Below are 23,467 nucleotides of genomic sequence, written 5' to 3' on the forward strand. Positions count from 1 at the left end.
AAAACCAAATCCATCTCAGATAAATGAAGAAAATAAAAGTAGGTGGAAATGTTATACAAAATTGCAGAATAGTCAAAGAAAAAATAATAGTAATCCTACAATGCACAGATGTTCACCTGCAGTAGCTCTTTAATTTCTGGATCATTCCACGGTCCTTTGTCATTTAGTAAGCAACCTCCAATTTCAGAACATGTGCAATTTCCACCGAGAAAACTTGGCAAATTACTGTTGGAACAACCAATAAAAGACATCAGAACATATTAGACTTTTAAATGGACAAGGAGAAATACATGTATGATATGTTCCCCAGATACAGCAAGTATGTGTGACCATTCAGTTTAGTATGACAATTGGACTTAAATTGAAATATCTTACATGCATACACCACCCATTTTGATGTATCTGGGCAGCAAAGGATATATGAATATTTATAGACACACCAGATATGGTACCTTGGGTCAATAATTTCAACCAGGCTATTTAGATAGTTGCTTCCCAACACCTGAAAAATATACTCTAAAGTTAGAATCAGATCTGTTTCAAAGGTAAAGCACATAGATATCGTACTGAACCTACACAAAGATTATCATGGTAAGAAGTCCCTAACTTGAATCTTTGCTAATGTCCGTGCATCCAAAAAAGCCTTAAGCACTTTCCACAAGACCCTAAACCCAGATCCAGCATTCACAATAAAAAGTCGATGTAGAGTCTGTAAGGATATCAATGAACAATGAACATTGGTAAATGATGTATAAATCAGACACTGTTAATTGTATTTAAAGGAAACCTTATGTGTTAGAAAGATATTCAGTTATGCTCTACAATGGTCAAATTAGAAGAGTAATAGAAAGAGAATCATCCAGCCACAATGAGAGCTGGGAAGAGTATTTATTATAATAATAAGAGTGAAAAGACATAAGTACCCTTACAAAGAGAAAAAATCAAAAAATCTAAACATAAAGACAAAAATTGATCATAACATATTCTAATACTCTCCCTCTAGTTGGAACAAATATATCAACTAAGCCCAACTTGACAAGATGATAGTTAGCAATAGAAGGGCCAATAGACTTCGTAAGTATGTCAACAAGTTGATCTAAAGAAAATATGAACACAATCTGAAGCACATCAGATCGAACTTTTTCCTTGAGAAAGTAAACATCAACCTCTATATGCTTGGTTCTCTCATGAAGAACATAGTCAAAAGCAAGCATAATAGCATATTTATTATCATAAGACAGTGTGGAGGAACAAGAAATAGGAAATCCCAGCTCTGTCAGCAAAGATCGAAGCCAAATAAGCTCACATGTGCCAAGAGCCATAGCCCGATGCTCAACTTTAGCAAAACAACGTGAAACCATACTTTGTTTCTTATTTTTCCAAGAGATCAGATTACCACTATAAAAAGTACAGAAACCAAAAGTAGATCTCTTATCCGTAATAGAACCAACATAATCAACGTCAGTTAAGCAGGACAAATAAGGTTGAGCAATGGATGAATAAAAAAGTCAAAGACCTAAACGCGACTTCAAGTAGCGAAGAATACGTAAATAACATCAAGATGAGAAGTGCGCGGGGCATACATAAACTAACTAACCACACTAACCGCAAAAGTCAAATCTGGTCTAGTGTTAGTCAAATAAATTAGATGGCCTACGAGTCTCTGATAAGAGGAAGGATCAGAAAATAGATCGTCAGATTCAGCATGAAGACAATGATTCTGATCCATAGGAGAAGAAACAGGACAACAAACAAGCATACCATGTCCTAAAGAAAATCTAATGTGTATCTAAGCTCAGATAATAAAATACCATGACGAGAGCAGGCCACTTCTATCCCCAAGAAGTACTTGAGAGGACCCAGGTCCTTAACCTCAAAAGAACTACCCAATAGCATCTTTACTCTCTCAATCCCGCGGGCATCATCTCCAGTCAAGATAATATCATCCACATAAACCAAAGCAATAACACAACGACTATCCAATCCTTGACAGATAAAGCATGTATGATCCGAGTAGCATCTAGAGAACTCCATAGAATAAATGACCTCAAAAAAGCGTTGAAACCAAGCTCGCGAGGATTGCTTCATGCCATACAAAAATTTGAGAAAGCGACATACCTTCTCAGAATACTTCCCCTGAAGACGGAACCCAGGAGGGGGGTCCATATAGATAATCTCAGTCAGATCACCATTCAGAAAGGCATTCTTCACATCAAGTTGGTGAAGAGACCATGAGTGGCACGCAGCTAAGGAGATAAGAAGACGAACAGTAGAAAGTTTAACTACAGGAGCAAAAGTAACACCAAAATCCTTTCCTAGAATCTGTGTAAATCCCTTAGCAATAAGGCGGGCCTTATATTAGTCAACGGTGCCATCCACAAGATACTTAACATTGAAAACCCATTTACAACCAATAGTACGCCCCCCAAAGGGAAGGGGAACAAACTCCCAGGTATGGTTCTTCTACAAAGCATCCATCTCAATAGTCCACTAAGGATCTCATAAAGCCTCTGAAATAGACCGAAGAACTCAAATAGAATCAGTGGCAGCAAAGTAGGCCTAATAAGAAGAGGAGAGTCTCTAATAGGAAATAAACTGGACAATAAAATGATCAGTAATACACACCCATTTACCTTTGCGAAGTGCAATAGGTAAGTACGAGTCAGATACAGAAGGGCAAGGAGGAGGTTGGCAAGGTTGGAGAGGGGCGAGAGCGACGAGGGTAAACCTAAAGCGTTGCTGAAGATGGAGAGAAGACTGGAAAAGACAGTACTATAGGAAAAGAATCCTGCAAATAAAAGGAATCTTGTAAAGAAGATGTGGCTGGAAATTAGGAGACATTTTTTAAAAAGGTTACATCGAGGGAATGTATGACACGATGAGAAATGGGATCATAACACCGATACCCCTTCGACATAGAAGAGTAACTCAAAAAAAATACACCAAATGACTTTGTCATCTAATTTTGTGCGATGAGGAATCTTATCCTGAACAAAACAAGTGCACCCAATGACTCTGGGTGTAATAGGAAAGAGGATTCTATCAGGACGAAGAACATGTAGAGGCACCTAACCCCCTAAGGTACAACTTGGAATGCAGTTAAGACGAAAAGCAGCGGTGAGGACAGGCATATTCCAATATAACTTAGGAACATGCATTCCTTTAAAAAGACAATGGACAATGCTCATAAGATGGCGATTCTTACATTCCATCACCCCATTCTGCTCAGGAATGTAGGGACAAATCAACTAGTGAAGCATACCATGCTCATGAAAATGAGAACGAATCCCATTAGAGATATATTCCCCTCCATTGTCGGACCTAAGAGACTTGACAGTAATGTTGTACTGGGTTTAAATCATTTTAACAAAGTTAACATAAATAGGTAACACCTCAAACTGAGAACGCATCAAATAGACCTAAGTACAACGAGAATAGTCATCTATAAATGTAACATAATACCTATGTCTAGTAAGAGCAATAACAGGGGAAGGCCCCCACACATCAAAATGAATCAAATCAAACATTGTATTAAATCGATGCATACGAGGAATATAAGAAGTACGTGTGTATTTAGAAAGCTTACACACATAGCACTGAAATTTGGGTCCATTACAAGAATTTTTTAAAGCAGGAAATAGAGAACATAAATGCTAAAAATTAGCATGTCCTAAGCAAGCATGCCATATATCTAAAGACTGAGAAGAAAATGTATAACTCCCAGAGGAGGGAAGCATAGAAGTCGGAGTAGCAATATGCGGAGATCCAAACAGGTACAGCCCATCCTGCTCATATCCCTTGTCAAAAATCCTCCTCGAAGTCAGATCCTGAAAAATACATTGAATAGGAACAAAGTCACGGAATAATTTAAAGTTTTGTAATACTACTCATAAACAAGAGATTAAGAAAAAGATGGGGAACATGAAGTATAGAATCAAGATAAATACCAGAGGATAAAGGGATGGTACCCTTGCTGTGTATGGGTATAAGAGACACATCAGCAAAGCGAACCTCTCTAGGAGTAGCGGGAAAAATGGAAGAGGTAAAATGACTAGACACACCAATTATGTAATCAAAGACACCATAATTAATAACCCATCTTAAGGGAGTTGAACCCGACTAAGAGACATGGAATGCAAAACATGTACTTGGAGGTGTGGTAACTAAGGCCACAGTCGAAAATGATTGAGTATGGGCATGGATCTGATCTTGAACAGTAGTGGCAATCTAGGCCTGAAGTTGCTACAAATCAATAGTGCCAAGAGAGATAGGAGAGTCAATGGTCGAAACTAGTGATGAATCCACAATGGCAGCACGGGAAGCAGATTGCATCAAAGAAATAGTAGAAGTAGATTGTAACAAGGGTAGAACTGAAAGCAACGAGCCTTCTCTTGGCCAGCCTTCCCACAATGATTACAAATGAAACTAGTCCCTCAACTACGACCACGGCCCCCAAGGCCACGACTCTCAGCTCCCAGAACGAGAGTCAGAGGAACTCAAGTTGGTTGCAAGAGCCATCTGATTTGTCGTTGGCGCAGAAAAAGCACCCGGAATCTGAGTCTGAGATGGAACCACACGATGATGATGCTTATCACTATCAATAGTCGTAAAAATCTCCAATAAGGGAGGCAAAAATGAGGTGTTAAGAATCTATGTTCGAAGTGCCTCAAACTCAAGGCGTAAACCATGAGAAACTAGTATGTCTGATGACGAGCAATTCTCGTAACCACATATCTAGCTACCTCTGCAGACAACTCAGCCATAAGCTCATAATGAGAGAACTCCTCCCATCGAGACTGAAGGAATCCAAAATAATCTGCTATACTCTGAGTCCCTTAAGTAGCCTAGACAATATCTTGATAAAGCTCATAAATCCACGAATCATTCTGAGCATGCGCATATGTCTGAGTAAGAGTTAACCACAAAGATGAGACAGTCTCATGGTACATAAACATAGTGTAGATCCGCTGCTCCATAAAATTAAACAACCATCCAAGAATAGTACAATTATCAATTTTTCATTATTCAGATTTGGGATCAATAGTAGGTGGCTTGGTAACATTACCCAAAAGCCATCCAAATTTGCCTCAACTTCCCAAATAGAGTCTCACAGATCGAGACCGAGACTGAAAGTTTCGACCATCCAAAAGGGCAGTTAGTAATACGTTGGGCTGAGGAGTTGGGCCCAAAAGATATATTTGATCCCTTGTTCTCTTGATTCAATGTTATAACTTCCAAAGACAAATGAATAAAAAAAAAAAAGCAAAAAAGAAAACCAAGACAAAGAACTGAACTCACAGCAGCCTCACAAAAAACAGTGGTTCTCCACAAATTGGAGGAACAAAAAAATACCGGAAGATTTGGTTTAAAGGGAGGTCGCATGCAAACCGAAGTTCAATGAAAGGAGGAAGGGGACAGCATTAGTCCATAGCAGCTACTCGCAAAAAAATAACACCTAACAAACTTGCTTAGCACTATCACAAGGCTACACACCCCTGTCTCACAACACAAAACTATCATACAGCAGCACAAAAGACTATCAGAAGCATAGAGTTATCATACAGTACTGTCGCAAGAGGCTAACAGCTCAACCACAGTCACACAATCCTATTGCAACGCCCTCAAAACTGTTGTCCAGCCCTTAGAACTTTCGCACAGTCCTGAACACACAACCAAGAGTCCTATCGCAGCCCACAGCACTGTCGCAGTGACCTATTGGCAGCATGGAAACCAGCCTACAGTGTAGGCTTATTGCAAAGACAGCCAACTAGTTCTATTGCAGCATGCAAGTAGAAAACTCTAGGCCAAACAGAAATAAAAAAATAAGAAACCCCTAAAGGGGGAAACTCTTAAAAGAACCTGCTGCTAGATGTGTTTGGTTCCAAGATCCCGCCTATATTATTAAAATCCCACTAAAAGCAAAATGGAACACTTGGGCGACGGAGGAAGAAAACCACGCGAGCCTCTCCATGATCGAATATTCTATAATCCCCCTGAAAAAGCCACAGCGAGGGGGATAAGAAAATAAGATGATGGTGGTTCAAGGGACCAAGAACCGAAGAGAAAGGACCCAAAAGGAGTTGTCGATGGGGTTCTAGAGCTCTGATACCAAGAAGAGTAATAGAAAGAGAATCATCCAGCCACAATTAGGGCTGGGAAGAGTATTTATTATAATAATAAGAGTGAAAAGACATATGTACCCTTACAAAGAGAAAAAACCAAAAAAACTGAACATAAAGACATAAACTGATCATAACATAATCCAATAGACTTAAATCCAATTTACCTCTTTCTCAAACCACTAAGACAATTTATGAAAGTGTGGACATTACGCCAAGTACATATGCATGAGGAAGCTACCCACTATTTGATGTAGTCTGCCTACATCTCCAACACCAAAGATAAACCCAAGTGAATAAATGATTTTTATTTGGGCCAGTTGGATTCTTTCGGATTATCCAAATAATATCAATAAAGCAGATATCTAAGATCAATAGACTCAATCCATATTTCTGCCTAGGTGGGTCCCATCTCCATGCATACTGGCTGTATATATGACTACTCTTTTAGTAAGGACCATCTTCAAGGTCTACTAGATTGTTTAACTAATCATATTTGATGTTCTAGGGGGCCAAGTTATGTAACATTCAATAGTATATAATACTAAATATGGATACGAATGTCAAGTGGAAAAAAAAATTGAACAAACCATTTACAAGAATGAACCTTAAGTGAGAACAGCCCCATTGTAGTTATAATTTGTACTATGACTTGTCATTGTCACTATTTTTATTTTTTATACAAATATCAAATGCTTCAAACACAAATCATCATCATTACCATCTACATTGTATCTTAATCACTGGGGATGGAAACAAGAATCCTATTTTTGCCATTTAACTTTATCATTAAACGTATCTTCCAATATACTCTTTATTTTTTCTTTCCTAGTTTTACTGCTCATCCTTGTCAACATGCTTATCTCTGCTACGATTATTATATTGACATGTTTATTACAGCCAAAAATTCATCTCCATAAAGCATGGCTGGTCTTATTTTTGAAGAAAAATGTGTGCTGAATTTCCTATAAATAGTGCTCACTACTCACTTTCCAAAGCTGGATTTGTGGCCAATGATGTATTTATTTAATATAGATATCTCTGTGAAAAGAATATTCATAATCCACATACCTCAGGGTAGTAATTGCTATCTATCTTCTGAATTTCAGTGAAAAGTTCTCTAGCAGGCCTTGAGAAGTTATTCATACCCTACACAAAGAAGATCACCTTCGTTCAAAGAATTTACAACATAAAATATTCATTGTTCAATATATCTATGTAGACGCATGTACTAAGTGGTATGAATTGTATCAAATATAAATAAGCATCTTTGAGGATGAATTGTAACAAAGTGGAAAAAAAAATTTTGTTAGGCAAGCCAGCTCTCCTTTATTGATGATGAATTGTAACATTGGATTTTGCTCATTTAGCTTCTTCAGATGAGCAAACCCCTATATATATAAAGTGGACTAAAATTTTCCAATAAATAGAAAATATACACAAACATCTTTGAGGATGAATATTAACAAAGTAAAAAGATAAAAAAAATTGTTAGGGAAACAAGCTCTTCTTACTGTGGATGAATTGTAACATTGGATTTTGCTCATTTAGCTTCACCAGACGAGCAACCCCCTAGGAAACATGTTTATGACTATCACATTAACGTAGTGAAAAACAAAGTCCCCTCAAGATTTTCCTTTTGAAGGTATTGATGAATTTTTTTAAGGCTTTAAATTGGTAAAATTTGCACTTGTTTGAATTTTCCCAAGTTATTACATGTAGATGAATTAAAAAACTAGAAATGATAAAATTAGAACTGAAAGCATTTAAGAAAATGCAGTAGTAGTTCCAGTAAGCGATAAACTAAAAGAAAGTTAACTAAGATGGTTTGGCAAGTTTCAATGACGGTTGACTACAGTTCCAATTAGAAGAAATATTTCAAAAAAAGGAGATGCCATTCTAGACGAAGTGGAACAGAGGAATAGGATTTGTTTAGCCGACCCCAAATCCTTCAGATAAGGCTTTGATGATGATGATGATTATTGGAAAAATCGGAGTTTTTTCTCTCTTATTCTGATTCATAACAAAATGGTTTGGCCAGGTCCAATGAAGCCCGATTACGGCTCCAATTAGAAGAAATATTCAATAAAAGAAGATGCGACTCTAGACAGAGTGGAACGGAGGAATAGGATTTGTTTTGCCAACCCCAAATCCTTGGGATAAGGCTTTGATCATGATGATTATTGAAAAAATCCGAGTTTTTTTTTCTCCCCTTATTCTAATTCATAACAAAATTCCTATTGTTACTTTAATGGAATTACACCAAAACTCACTATATAATATCTCCGAACCACACCAAAACCCTGTTTTGGAAGTGAGTCAACAACAATTTACTAATATGGAAGGGACGGTTATCACAAAGTCGTCATATTAAACTTGTCTGCAGAAAGAACACATAAAGATACAAGAAAAAGAGTTACAACACCGCATAATAGTGCTGTAGAATATGGTGAAATATATATTCATGCTGCATACTATCATCAAATAGATAAATGTGAGTAGCACGTATCCATATTTTGGATAGAGAGAAAGGAATTAAAATCAAAAAAGAGAAAACAATGGGATGCATCAATAACAATTCATGAATCCACAATAGCTAAACTTATTTGTTTTCCAGCAACTTGAATTGCACCTATTTCATACAGATAGACATATCGTTGTCTAACACTGGCATTGATATTGTACATTGATCCCTACAAATCCAATACATGGAAATGTCGATGATTTTTTTCATATGTCAAAAGTTGTAGTTCTCGAAATTCTTTAGTTTAGGTGAAGTAGACCCTATAGAAGTGATGTAGACTTCACCCTATAGAAGTGACGTATTTCGGTAAGCTTTTTTTTTTTTTTTTTGCTAGGCAAGCAGGTAAGTGATTAGTAATTATGTAGGAGAGGCGTGTTTTAAACCCTATTCATGGTATCAACACTAAGAGACTTTAAAAAACTTAGCAAGCTGGCAACTTCATTTAGATAAGCTGATACACGTTAAAATTATATAAAAAAATAAACAAATACTAGCTGAAAACAAAACTTTTGAGGAAATTAGGGTTTGTTTAAAAAAGTGCAAGCATTTGTCCAATACATGACTAGAACATGAAATTATGTGTAAATAGATTGTGCCTCATTTATAAACCACACAATACACTCCGATAAAATTGGACCCTTAAGCTGTTTGCAAGCTGGCATTATCATGCTTTTTAAACGATGACAAAGCAATATCACTATAAGTAGCCACATGGATTCCTTTTATAAATTAAGCATTACAAAAGGCACTCATAAAATTCTTTATTGGATATCATGGGATGATGAAATGAGCACTTATACTTACCACTCCCTTCACATCTAGGATACTCGTTGTGGATGCTATATGCTTCTTAGCTACAACTGAACATGCAGGATATCTCAAATTTGAGGTCTTCTCTTGCTCAACAATGTGATATTTCACAAAACGGTCAATTGTAGTTACTTGCAATAGAGCATTAAGATCTACCATTCCTATCCTTTCAATATATAGTGGTCTGCCATATCTATCAACACCATGAAAACCGTGTGGATAGCATCTCTTAACTTCTCTGTACTCCTCAAGAGTAAATTCCTGAAGTATTTTCTCAACCAAATAAGTCCCAAAGCAAACATGAACCAGATAAGATAACAAACAACATAAATAACATAGATTTCATCATTTAAAGACACTAACAGACAGAAGATCTATTTGGGTAACAGAAACAATACTTGAACATTATGAAATGTGAGGGGAGGGGGGGGGGGGGGGGGGGACGGGGGAGAAAGAACAAAAAAAGAAAATGGGGGATAGAGAAAATCAGTTCATTATAGTACATTATGAAATCCAAATTTTGAAAAGCTTCTTCGTCAACTTCAGAACCTCATCCTAAAGTTTACTCTTCAGGTGTTGCACTAGTGTCCAAGTGCCGGAGATTCTCAAGAACCCAAGTATTTTAGAAATAACTTGCACCACCTTACCAAAAGTTTTGGGGCTGCAATCGCAAACCTTTCAAATTTTGAGTGCTAGTCAAATAATTCAGCTATTTCTTTTAGTTGAATGTGTGAAGTAGTTGCCAACTAGCTTTCCAACTTTGAATCAAGAACATAATTAATGCATGCACAAGACATATCCAAAAAACTTTAGGGCCTATCTAGGAGCCCCATTAATCAAGGAAAATCAACTACCTTATGAAACCAACCATCATGGACCACTTTATAAAAGTTGCAATTGCAATTCATAGAACAAACTGTTGGTTTTGTTGATAGTCAATGGAAACAAGGATACTCTATCCCCATAATCAATCTCTAGCCTTTTTTTAACTTAACTTAGTCACAGCTATAGTAATAGAGAACAATGAAACATGTTATACAAGCCAAGTGTTCAGTTATAAAGATAACTCTCAATTATAGAAGACTTGGCTTTGGACAAAGTGGAATGAAGGAATAGGATTCATTTAGCTAACCCCAAATGTTTGGGATAAGGCTTTGTTGTATTCTTGATGAATGTGAGCTTGCGTCCTTTGGATAGGTTATTCTTCTTTTACAAAGCTAACCTTCTTTCCAACCTTTACGACAAAGTCCCTGTTAGTTTCCCTTCTATAAAGGGTCCAACCAAAGGCCTAACAGTAAGATCTGGAACTCTCTTGCATAGATGTACTCTCAAGAGAATAATGTGACTAGGGTGTTTGAGTTGTTTGAAGGCATGTTTACTACCAAATAAGGTGATAAACCCCTGAATGAACATTACAGTAATTTGAAAGGTATGTGGAAAGAACTACTACTCAATCAACCTCTGAGCACTGATTTGGAAGTTTAGCAACACCAATAGGAAGAGTTCCAAGTTGCATTGTTGTTGTCTAGTCTTAACTCAAAGTACAGTGTCTTCAAGGATCAGATACTAGTTGGTTAACGACTTCCTACTATAGTGAATGCCTATTCTGGCCTTCAGAGGGTCTCTCTTACGTACTTAGCTCTTTCTTTTCTTAAGGAGTCATTTGCCTTAATCAATGGTGATGGTACTCGTGGGACTCCTCGTAGTAGACACAGCAGTACTCGCGATGGTGGTTGTAGTGGTGGTCATCGTGGAACCCGTGAGTGGTACTATTTCTGGCCATGGTACTGATAAGTTAAATTAGAAATACAACTATTCTGGTAAAACAAGACATACCGAGGATTATTATTGGGACAAATGGGAACATCCTAATTATGCCTACAATACATCTGCCGATACGTCTTCCACATCTGTCACTCAATCATCTGCTTCCAAACCCTCGATTACTGATTCTAAGTCTCAAAACAATCTTATTGCTTAACTTAGTCAGATCCATCAGAAGTTGCCAGGCTACCCTCTCCTTCATCTACTCCCACAACAATTATGGTCAATACAGGTAATTCTTCTTGTGTAGTTGCTCGATCCCCTTCATTTTCCTGGTTTATTGACTCTGGTAATAGTGCTCACATGTATGGTATCTCCTCCATCTTTTCTAATTTTCACTCATCTAGATCTCATATTATTTTAGATGATGGTTTTTCTCGCCTTGACCTTGGCATTGGTGATCTTCACCCTACCAATTCCATGAGACTCACTTCTGGCTTATTTGTTCCTGAATTTCCTTTTAATCTTCTATTTATAAGTCAACTAAAGAAATCACTAAACTATTCTATAACCTTTTCTCCGACCTCTTGTGTTTTTTAGCACCTCAAGACAAAGAAGGTGATTGGTTCAGGGCATGAATGGAATGGGCTGTATTTTCTAGACTATGATGAGTCGATTCCTGTTTTGAGTGTTTTCGTCTCTCCTATACTGTGGCATTATTGTTTAGGTCACTCGTCATTGCAAAAATTGTGTCAAATTGTTCCCACATGGAGTCCTATTCCAGTATTAGAATGTGAAGCTTGTCAGTTAGGCAAGCATTACCATAGTAGTTTTCCTCCTAATCTTGAGAGTCGTCGGTTGAGTCCTTTTGATGTAGTCCATTCGGACATTTGGGGTCCTGCAAGAATAAAAAGTACTTCTGACTTTTCTTATTGTCATTTTTGTGGATGATTACTCTATAATGACTTGGCTTTTTTTAATGAACGACCATTCTGAACTACCAAAAAAATTTTAGCCTTTTATAATGAGATATTTGTTTAGTTTGAACGCCGTGTTAAAAAAATTCATTATGAAAATTCCCTTGAATATACCCAAAATTGTATGTTTGATTTTTGCAAAGACCATATTGGATGTGACTTCCACCTTATTGTTTAACATGTCCATTCCTAAACCTTAGTGGGTTGATGATGTTCTTACTGCTTGTTACCTCATTAATCAAGTTTCTACACCTATTTTGGGTGGCTAGGCACCTTTCTCTTTGTTATATCTTAAGGCCAAGCCCTTTCCTTTTGTTCCACGTGTCTTTTGGTGTGTCATAAATCCACATTCTTGGGACTGGTCATGATAAGTTGTCTCATCATACTATTAAGTGTGTCTTCTTGGGTTATTCTAGGACTCACAAGAGTTATCATGTTATAATCCTGTAGGGAGTCGGTATTATACTAATGCCGATGTCACCTTTTTTGAGTCGACATCTTTTTCTCTACTTTGGGTTGTCAATTCGATTATGATCTGGTTCATTCTCATCAGGGGGAGTTAGTTTTCCCTATTGTTCCTCTTCCAATTCCTTCTCCTCATTTGCAAGTTTACCAGTGCTCTCAACATCACCCAGTTGTATCTTACGGTCCAGCCACAGTTGAACCATCACCTAACTCTCCTAGAACCTTCCACCTCAAGTCTCCTTTGAAGACCTTCTACCTCCTTCTATAGCACCATCATCCTCCACGCTACCTATTGCATTGCGAAAAGGTATTTGTTCCTGCACTAACCATCTTATTTCTAATTTTGTATCTTTTTAACGTCTTTCATTTATTTTTTGCTCCCTCGCATTTTCGTTGTACACTGTTTCTATTCCTAGTACTTATCGTTAGGCTATGTCTTCTTCTGGGTGGAAACTTGCAATGGATGATGAGATGCATGCCTTTTATCAGAATCTGACATGGGACCTCACCACTCTTTCTTCCGGGAAGAATACTGTTGGTTATCATTGGGTGTACACAATCAAGTATCAACTTGATGGCTCGATTGATCGGCTTAGGCTCAATTGGTAGCTAAAGGGTATACACAGACTTATGGTGTGGATTATTGTGAAACCTTTTCACCTGTTTCTCGCCTCAATTATGTTAGAATCCTTCTATCTGTCATAGTAAGCTCTAACTTGGCCACTTTACCAACTAAACATCATAAATGTATTTCTTCATGGAGATTTACAAGAGGAAGTGCATATGGATCAGCCCCCAGGTTATCTAGTTGAAGGGAAAGAACATCTTGTGTATAGGTTGAAAAAGGCGTTGTATAGACTGAAATAGTCCCCACGTGCTTGGTTTGACAAATTTAGATCTACGGTGTTTCGGTATGGGTTTTAGCATTCCACCTAAAGTATTATCATTCTCATTGTGTATGTGGATGAAATTATTGTCACTGGAAGTGACTCTGTTGGTATTGCCCAATTGAAAGCTCATTTGGGTACTCCGATCCATACAAAAGACTTGGACCTCTTTCGTTATTTCTTTGGGATTGAGGTTGCACATTCCAAGGATGGACCCATTCTATGCCAACGCAAGTATGTGTTGGACTTATCATCTAAGACAGGCACTCTAGGATCTCGTCTAATTGATACTCCCACACTATCTGAAGGGTGCTCTTGTACCGTCCTTCATTTTCCTTGACTATTTTTAGATATCCTAATGTTGGCTGGGCCGTGAGTCGTTCCGATCACCACTCTACCTCTGGTTATTGCACATTTGTTGGTGGAAATCATGTTACTTGGTGTAGTAAGAAGCAAAACATTGTGGCTCGCTCTAGTATTGAAGTTGAAAATTGTGCAATGGCCCACTTTACTTTTGAGATGTGGGTTATGGAGGAATTCTTTATGGAGGGATTCTTAGATCACAATTCAAATTGCACCTTTGTGGCATTAATACCCAAAGTTGAAGAGGGGAGGACATTCAGATCTTAGGCCCATTAGTTTGGTGGGCGCAACGTATAAGATTCTCTCAATGCTACTTGCCGCTAGACTGAATAAGGTAATTCAGAATGTTATTGGGCCTTCCTAAGGAGCTTTTGTTGCAAGTAGGCAAATTCTAGATAGTGTTCTAATTGCTAATGAATGCATTGACTCTAAAATCAAAGTAGAAGTTCCAGGTCTAGTATGTAAGATTGATTTGGAAGAGGCTTATGACCATGTAATTTGGTCCTTTCTAGAATACGTTATGCAGAGAAGAGATTTTGGGAAGGTTTGGATTAGTTGAATGATGAAGTGTGTCATCCCTTTCCTTCTCAAACTTGGTGAATGGGTTTCTTGAAGGTTTTTCAAAGGCTCTAAGGGTTTGCAACAAGGGGATCCATTTTCACCGTACCTTTTTTTGTTGACATTGGAAGCTCCCAGTAAAATGATGTCTAAAGTCATGGAGAATGGGGACTTATCTAGCTTCAGAGAAGATAGGCATGTCCGTATCGTTTCGAGTCTACATTTCGCCAATGATACACTTGTGTTTCTAGACCATTCAGCCACCCAATTGAGGACTCTCAATGGTATTTGGGTTGTTTCAAGACAGTCTCAAGCATTCCGGTCAATTTGAAAGAAAAAAACAAAAAATTTGGGGTGAATGTATCTGGTGGATTGGAGTTGTTTGTGGCCTCGATCGACTTCAAGGTGGGTGCTTTGCCAACTACCTTCTTGGGTCTTCCTCTCGGTGCACCCTATAAGAGTAAGGCTATTTGGGATCCAATTCTTGAAAGGATGAGGAAGAGATTAAGCTTGTGGAAAGCGAAATATCTATCCAAAGGGGGGAAATTAGTTTTGATTACTAACACTCTCGCAAGCATCCCTAACTACTTTATGTCTCTTTTTTCATTGCCTCATAGCGTGAAGCTACAAATGGACAAGATCTATAGGGATTTCTTCTAGCATGACAAGGATAATAATAGAAAATATCATATGGTGAGATGGAGGATGATTTGCTTTCCAAAACAAAGAGAAGGCTTGGGCATTAAAGATTTTACTACTATGAACTCAACCTTCTTGGCTAAGTGGTTATGGAGGTTCGGGACAGAGGTGGAAAACATATGGAAAGATGTGGTGAAGCAAAAATACAAGGAGAAAGAGTTTGGGTGGGAAAGTGGAGAGGGAAATGGTTTTATAGGATGTGGGGTGTAGAAAGAGATTCTAAAGAGAATCCCTGCGTTCCAAATGAGAGTCAAATTCAAAGTGGGAAGGGACAGCAAAATTTGCTTTTGGGAAGACAAGTGGTATGGGGAGACTCCTTTGGTGGAGCAATTTCTAGATCTTCATGCCATCTCTTCTAAAAAGGGGAGGCCTATAGTGGCGTTCTTAGTGGGTAATAGCATGTTAAGGTCTTGGGACTTCAGGTTCAGACGGAATTTCAATGATTGGGAGCTTGCTAATGTGGGAAGGCTATTGGAATTGGTCGAGGGCTACACCATTTGTGAGGATAGGGATGATAGTATCCGCTGGACAGGCACAAGAGAGGGGGCCTACTTGGTTAATTCTATGTACACTTCAGAGCTTCCCCTTTCCAACTCCACATTCTCAGCTTCTTTTGTTTGGGGTGTCAAGATCCCCTCTAAAGTCTCTGTGTTTGCATGGCAAGCATCATTGGAGAAAGTAAACACATTGGACCAATTGATCAAGATAAGACTTCAAACCTCGAATGGTTGCTTGCTTTGCTTAAGGGAGGGTGAGACGACGAACCATTTGCTCATTCATTGTGATCTTACTCATGAGGTTGGGCACATTTCCTCAGTTTCTTTGATGTGAAAGCTTGTTTTCCAAGGTTGACCAAGAAACGTTTTACAGTTTGGGGATCGTGGGGTAATCCCTTTAGAGGCGCGAAACGAATCATTTGGATTCTAACCCCATTCACCATTTGTTGGGCATTTGGAAGGAAAGAAATAACTATATCTTTGAGGGGAAAGAGCTTCTGATGCATGATTTACTATTGTCTATTTTGGGTCTCTTGTTCTTTTCGGGAAAAATGTACAAAGTTTTTAAAGGTATCTTCTTTGAAGATCTTGTTGTCAGATGGGACACGGCTTGTAATCTAGAGGATACCTAAGCGGCCCTTGCCTTTTTGTTAAGTTTGTTCTTCGGGACCATCTTGTCCCCTTCTAATAAAATTTAAGCTTATAAAAAAAAATGTTGTGGGTCATTCTCTTCTTCGTGACATGGGTGTTGATGCTCCATTACCTATCAGATGTATTGTGACAATCAGGCTACCATTTTTATTGCCAGCAACCCTATCTATTATGATCATACCAAGCATATCGAAGTTGACTGTCACTTTGTTCGGGATTTACTCGTGCATAAACAGATTGTCATGGCCTATGTGAAGTCGAGTGATCAGTTGGTTGATTTTCTCACTAAGCCTTTATCTCGTGTACATTTTTCTTCTTTGTGTACCAAGTTGGGCATCTTTGATATGTATACTCCAACTTAAGGGGGAGTATTAGATATTTTGTTATACACAAACAGCCAGGTTGTTCGTGTGTGTTTGTAAGACAACCCTAGGGCTTTAGTTGACTGGTGGTGTGTTATTTATGTAATGGAGCACACCTTATGTTATGTATGTGAGCCCCACATACTTTTTATTAGTTATTTTTAATAAATAAAGAGAAGAGGCCGAACCCCTTAGCTTATGTTGTGTTCGTCTCTCTCGCTCTCTCTAATCTTCTTATTCTTCTCTTTCTTTTATCTTCTACTTGCTCTAGGTTTTTGGGTTTTTCCTAAGCTAAGGGGTTCGGCCTCTCTTTATTTATTAAAAACAGCTAATAAAAAGTATGCAGGGCCCACATACATAATATAAGGTGGGCCCCATTACATAAATAGCCCACCACGAGTCAACTAAAGCCCTAGGGCTGTCGCACAAACACACACGAACAGCCTGGCTGTTCATGTATAACCAAATTCTAGCTATATATATATATATATAATGCTAACGTCCAAGACCTCTTGGGGACGTTAGCATTATCCCATTCTTTATATAACAAAATTTCCCTAAAGGAGAACTTAGGGAAATGCTACTTTAGTTTGGAATTTTGTCATTGTCAAATAATTAATTGAAAATAGACTTTTGATTTCCCCTCTCCTTCTCTCTGTCTAAATTGCACAAAAGTAGGTACCCATAGGGTACCTTTACCTTCATAAAATCAATAAAACACAAACTTATTCATTGATAAGCTCCATAATCAGTTAGGTCAAAAATCAAGATTATTGCCACCTAAAATTCCTAAAACACCCACAAATCACAAACCAATTTAATTAATTAGGTGATCGAATCAGGCTATTTTTCCCCTAGCTTTAGAGGTACTAAGGTAGGTTGCAAATCTAATGATAGATTATAGCAATCACTGACCAAAACAAAGAAGATAAAGTACCTATGAAGCTCTTTCAAAGAACCTGCAAATGGAAACAAGAAGAATTTGAGAGAAGAAACCTCAAATTACTCATTTAAAACTGAAACTGACAGAGACGATTGAAACTGAAACTCAAATTACTCTCCCATAGGTTGAGCTTGAGAGAGAAGATTGAAATTTGAAGGATAAAGCTTGAGAGAAAGAGAGGAGTTCTCTATTAAGTTGAGCTTGGGAGTGAAAATTGAAGGATTGAGCTTGAGAGAGGAATCGAAAGTAAACAATTTTTTTATTGATAATTCCAAAACGACCAAAAACCCAAACTAAAGTATTATTTCCTGAAGTTCTCATAAGGGCCACTACAGTCCATAAAAGAATGGGACGATGCAAACGTCCCTGAGGGATCAGAACTTATATATATATATTATTTTTTTATATACGTAAAGATCAATATATGTATAATGCACAAGAAATCATTAAACAACCATTACTCTTCTAAAAATCTATCACAGAGATTAGTTAAGGATTTACCTTGGCAATCACATCAACCCCATAGTCTTCACGCCACTTGAGCATTTTTAAATATGCATCTTTCGCTTTTTGCGTGTCAAAATCTCTCATTCGTAGGAAACTGTGAGAGATATATGCAAAGCATTAGTATATAATGCATACACCATCAAAAATAACTCAATCACAACATTGATTTCTATCTAACATAAAAGACATAGGTGTGGTTCATGATAGACTAAAATGGAAAAATAAGGTCATATTGCAAATTCCAGTAAATGAGATAAGGTGTAAAAAATGATATTTGAATGACAACCCTATCCTATCTGGCACATAATAATATTAGGGGAAAAAAAGAAATATATTTGTGGTCCTTATTTCGAATGAGAACAACTAAGTCATCTACTTATTTCAGTTATTGTCAAACTTACCGTAAAAGGGTATGATAGTCATCATGGTTCCCTGGTAGGAAACCTTCCACGAAAAGCAATCTACGAAAAGACTCAACAAGCTCTTCATCTTTTGTCTCATGAGATCCTTCGAGAATTATTTGCAAGCTCTTGGTCCTTCCGGTTCTCTTGAACGAGTCTAAGAACTTCAAAGGATAAGACATCACGAACTTAAAGCTTAGATTTCGTAAAGACAAACGCTTGTTTTGTTCTTGAGTGAGATGCCAATGTTCTTCGAGGGGTGATTGAAGAGAGTTAATCCTTCCGCTCTTATATTGTGGTTCATGATGACTCATTTGCCCCCTTCTCCAACACCTTTGGAGGTAGCTATATCATTAATACTTCCTTTCAATGGAGGCATAAGTGCATTTAAAAGGAAGACATTTCTCCTTTTGTAAGATCCAATTTAGTCCCTTCCATGATGTCAAAGTTGCAAGTATAGAGCCAACACACAGAGCCAAATCTATTGCATAAACAATAGCCTGCAATATGAATATGAAGGATCAATATTAAACCACTTCCCATTGAACTATTCGATCCAAATAAATGCATGAAAACAAAAAAGACAAAAAAAAAACACCTAGCTTCCCTTTGACTTTGGAGATGAAACGACTTATCCAAAAAAAAACTTTGAAGATAAAAACTATATATTTGTGATTTTAGTAGAAATAGTAATTTGGATTGAATTTGGGAGAACCGCTTGAACAATTCAGTTCAACTACGGATGTAACGAAATCAAAATTGGTAAAATGAATTCACACCCAAGCTCTCGTAATATTTTAGAAATAAAATGAACCATAGCTAGAAGGCAGGAAAAAAAAGAATAAAATAAAATAAACCAACTTAGTGGTACAAATGGTAGAGTTATGTCAAACCAAACAATAATCTACAATATAAAGGTTCGAAGTTGAATTGATTCTATGACATAAAGGTTCAAACTTACATTGATTCGCATTAAAGGATTTAATCCAAACTAATGTCTAACTAAAAATACCAAACAAAAGGAAAACACAGATCCCCTTTTAGTTTGAAGACAAAACAAAGCCATTTGTAATATCTATAGAATTAATGAAGTCCTTCAAATTTGGTCGATACCATTTAATTATTCAATCCAAACCAAGCAGTAAGGAAATTACCATTATGAAAAAGTAATACATCCAGATTCCTTTTCTAACGAAAACTAAAAGAATCCCACTTTGTAAAAAAGACCATCTTGGCCGTAAAAGTAATTGGAAGGATCAATTTTTTACAAAGCAAGTTCGCAAAGCTGATAAGGAAGGCATTAAAAAGGGTCATAAAAACCACATCTGAAAGTGAAAACCCCAATAAGAAAGAACACAAGGAAGTACTGATCAACCCAAGAGTGGATGGATGGTTCTAGGAGTCATTGTAATGATGGGGACTATTCAATGCAAATTAACGTATGAAAATGATAAGGGAAAAAAAAGACAAAAATAGCACCCAATTTCTCTATAATTTTGGAGAAAGAAAGGACCCATTTGTGATGCTAGTAGATTTAGTAATGTGGATCAAATTTTATGGTAATGCTTGATCTATCCAATTCAACCAGGGATGTAAGGAAATCACAACTGAGAAAATAATCCACACCAAGCTCTCTTTATATACGAAATAAAATGAACACATTTCACCCCCCCCCCCCCCCCCGCCCCCACACACACACACACAAAAACAAAAAAATACTAAACTTAATGGTACAAATAGTAGAGTTTTGTCAAACCAAAAAATAATCAACGATGTCAAGTTTCGAAATTGCATTGGTTCCCAATTAAAGATTTAATTCAAATTAAATGTATAACAAATAAAAATACAAAAATACACCTGAATTCCCTTTTTAAATAGAAGAAAAACAAATCATTGGTGATCTTAATAGAATTACTGAAGTTGATTAAAAAAAATAAAAAATTTATACCACTTGAATTATTCAATCCAAACCATGGATGCAAGGAAATAGTAGAGTTGTGTCAAATTAAACAATAATCTGCGATATCAACATTTGAAATCGCTTTGTAATGTATGACTAAAAATAAAAAGACAAAACCCACACCCCGAATTCCCTTAACGTTGATAGAATTATTAAAGTATTAAACCATGAATGTGAGACAGAAACAATTGTGAAAGCAAAATCACATCCAAACTCACTTTCTATTTTCTAATTAAAACTAAAAGAAACCCATTTCTCTTACGAATCAAATCAGTGGAACCGGTAATGAAGGAATTAAAAAATGGAAATAAGAATTACTTATGAAACTAAAAACTCTCAGAAGAAAGAACAAAGGGAAGTACCGATCGACCCAAGAAAGGATGGATAGTTTCAGAAGTCTGGGAGCAAATGGAATCGACTGATCTCTTAGTCTCTTTCATTGACGAATTTCGAATTTTTGAATGTTTCATATCAAAGAAACCGCGAATAGGAACAATCTCGCTTTCCATGTATTGCGACAGAAATGATGACAAGATTAAATCAAAGTGAGAGACAAAGAATACTGAAGACGAGAATTGAGTCGATTCTAAGGAAACCCAAACACGTGAACACTCATGTTGATGAAGGAAATGGCAAAATTGTCCTTTTCAGTTCACTTTACATCGAGCTTTCCTTGTCACCATCGATTTTTTGGGGAAATTACTTAATTGTCCCTGATACTAACTTTTCTTTCTGATTAGTCCTAGACTCTTTTTTTTTAAGTTTTTTAATATTTAGCTCGCAAGGTTCATTACAATGTTTAAAGATATTGTCTTTGATGGGATCAATTTCTTCAATTACAAAGTCTTTTTCTTACAATATGATTTGTTAGTGAAATGGTACCAAGTAATTAAAAAAATAAAATAAAATAAGATTTTATATTAAGATTTTGATTTCATTTGGAACAGGAGCAAGTACTTACAAGAATGAAAACTTAAACTTCTCAACATGAAATATTTGTGTTAGTTTGTTTTAATTTTATGTGGTATACAAATTCAGATTGTTCTCTCTTTACTTCACTTTCTATTAATTTGAACTCAATATTTGGGTAAGTAATTTTGTTGTATTTTTTCTAATTGCAATCATTATTTTTTTCACCGAGTTGAAACATGGATGGAAAATTACATATGTTAGTCTTGTAATCAACTGTGATATTTTGCTCCAGAATGTCCAAAGAAAATTGCATGACCCAACTGTCAATGAAAAACGATTGTAAATTTTGTCATCAAATCGGATACTAAGAACAAAACACGTCCATAATAGAAATACCTAATATAGACACCCCAATTTGATTGAACAAGCCAGAAAACTCGTTCGAATCCATGCATTGATGATCAAATCGAGATAATTTTGATCAAAAATGGGACACGCTTGGACCAATAAAAAATGATCAATTTTGATCATTAAAAATTAATTTTTACTTGGCCATATGGACTGTACAACCAAGCATAGCTTTGCCTGACTATACAGATTATATGGCCAAACTATTTTTTGTACTAACTTTACCTTTGTGAAATGCAGGCTTAAAATTGTATTGGCCTTACCTCAAGTAAAGCTAGTCTTAATTTCTTCTGGCCATACTTACCATACATCCAATTCAGTTAAGCAGTTAGTAAGCCCATGTGTGCATGAGATTCTCAATAGAAAATGACCTCACTCACCCTTTTAAATAAGATTTTTCCTCTCATAATCTGCTCCCAATTCCAGTTTTACCCATGCCCTAAATCGTTTAGTTTCCTCAACCAAGAATCCTTTGATAATCCTCTAATTCTCCTAAACTTGAGTCAAAGTCTTGGTTGATCCCCACCTAAGGATAATTACCTCCCCTAACCCTAGGTTGTTAAGACTCAATAAAGTAGATTCCCACTTCAAGCCTTCTAACCTTTTTTTCAAAATCCAAACAGTCCCCATGGTATTCAATGTAAATTGACTATCTTGCAATGCATATGACCATTTCGTCCTCACTAAGAGAATTCTCTAAAATTTCTACCTAATGACCAACCTATCCCAAGTTTTTTGGAGACTCTATCGAAATAAGTAACCAAAACGCCAAAAAACCTATCACCAATTTAAATGCCACTTAGTTTGGTTCTTTCATAATTGACTCAAAGCATAAGATCTACAACCATTCTACCATCTACAAAGAATTTTCTAGAGCTTTGGGTCCAAAAACTATTCTAACCATTTATGATCAAGATTGGTAGGTTAAAATCCATCAAGCCAAGGTTAGGAGGTGGAATTGATGTTTTTCATTAAGATTGTTTTGTAGAATAATTGGGTAATGAATGTTTTAGGTATGAGACCCTTCTAAGAAAAATAAATTCATTTGGGTGATTCAAAACTCTACCCAAACCTCTCTAGCCTTCCTATTCTCTCAAACCTCTCTCAAAATTCATAGGAAAAAAAAATCCAAGAAGAAAAAAAAAAGAGAAAGAAGAAGACCAAAGTGGGGTTAAACCATTCATTTCCCATCTAATCTCCCTACTCTTACTCGTCTCTTTTCTTTACTTTCAAGTGATTTTCTTTATTTATTTTAGTTTCATGTTTTCTAATGTAATTCTTTAAATTATTGCTAAAGGCTTGGGGAGAAAGAATAATTCATTTTTGAGGTAATCTCCTCCAATAAGTCCTCATTAATCACCTTGAGAGCTTTAGATTAAGTTGTTTTACATTATTTATTTCTATGCAATTTAAATTTTATAATATAGATGTTTTACTTTCTTTACTTGCACTTTAAGTTTTCTAGAATAATAGTTTTTTATTTTATTTTTCCTTAGATGGTAATAGAGCTAGAGAGTAGACCCTTTTAAGAGGTAATCTTCTCTTGTTAAATCCATCTCATACATACACACCCTCACAAACTTTTCATATTTTATTTTGCAAAAGGTTAAGAGACAAGGGTGATAATTTCTTTAGATCCTCACCCAATTTTCTAAGCTAA

The 23,467-nt window shown here is 36.6% G+C and overlaps 1 protein-coding gene across 2 annotated transcripts in view; it reads right to left on the reverse strand.

Annotated features, from left to right (window-relative positions):
- Window positions 1-21,098, reverse strand: part of LOC147391222 (Sec14p-like phosphatidylinositol transfer family protein) — a 39,263-nt gene extending 18,165 nt beyond the window's left edge. The window contains exons 1-8 of one of the 2 annotated variants that reach the window (XM_086457374.1): window positions 20,850-21,098; window positions 18,528-19,027; window positions 18,121-18,220; window positions 9,448-9,714; window positions 7,191-7,268; window positions 608-709; window positions 453-502; window positions 117-225 (exon numbers count right to left, since the gene is read on the reverse strand). In XM_086457374.1, the coding sequence (XP_086313500.1) occupies window positions 117-225; window positions 453-502; window positions 608-709; window positions 7,191-7,268; window positions 9,448-9,714; window positions 18,121-18,220; window positions 18,528-18,841 (1,020 nt within the window). In that variant the 5' untranslated portion in view covers window positions 18,842-19,027; window positions 20,850-21,098. The remainder of the gene's footprint in view (window positions 1-116; window positions 226-452; window positions 503-607; window positions 710-7,190; window positions 7,269-9,447; window positions 9,715-18,120; window positions 18,221-18,527; window positions 19,028-20,849) is intronic. The other variant, XM_086457375.1, reaches the window with a different exon arrangement.
- Between the last annotated feature and the right edge of the window lie 2,369 nt (window positions 21,099-23,467).

This window comes from Akebia trifoliata, chromosome 11, assembly GCF_017979445.1.
Source record: "Akebia trifoliata isolate Shusen 1 chromosome 11, ASM1797944v1, whole genome shotgun sequence".
In the NCBI taxonomy this organism is placed as follows: Eukaryota; Viridiplantae; Streptophyta; class Magnoliopsida; order Ranunculales; family Lardizabalaceae; genus Akebia; species Akebia trifoliata.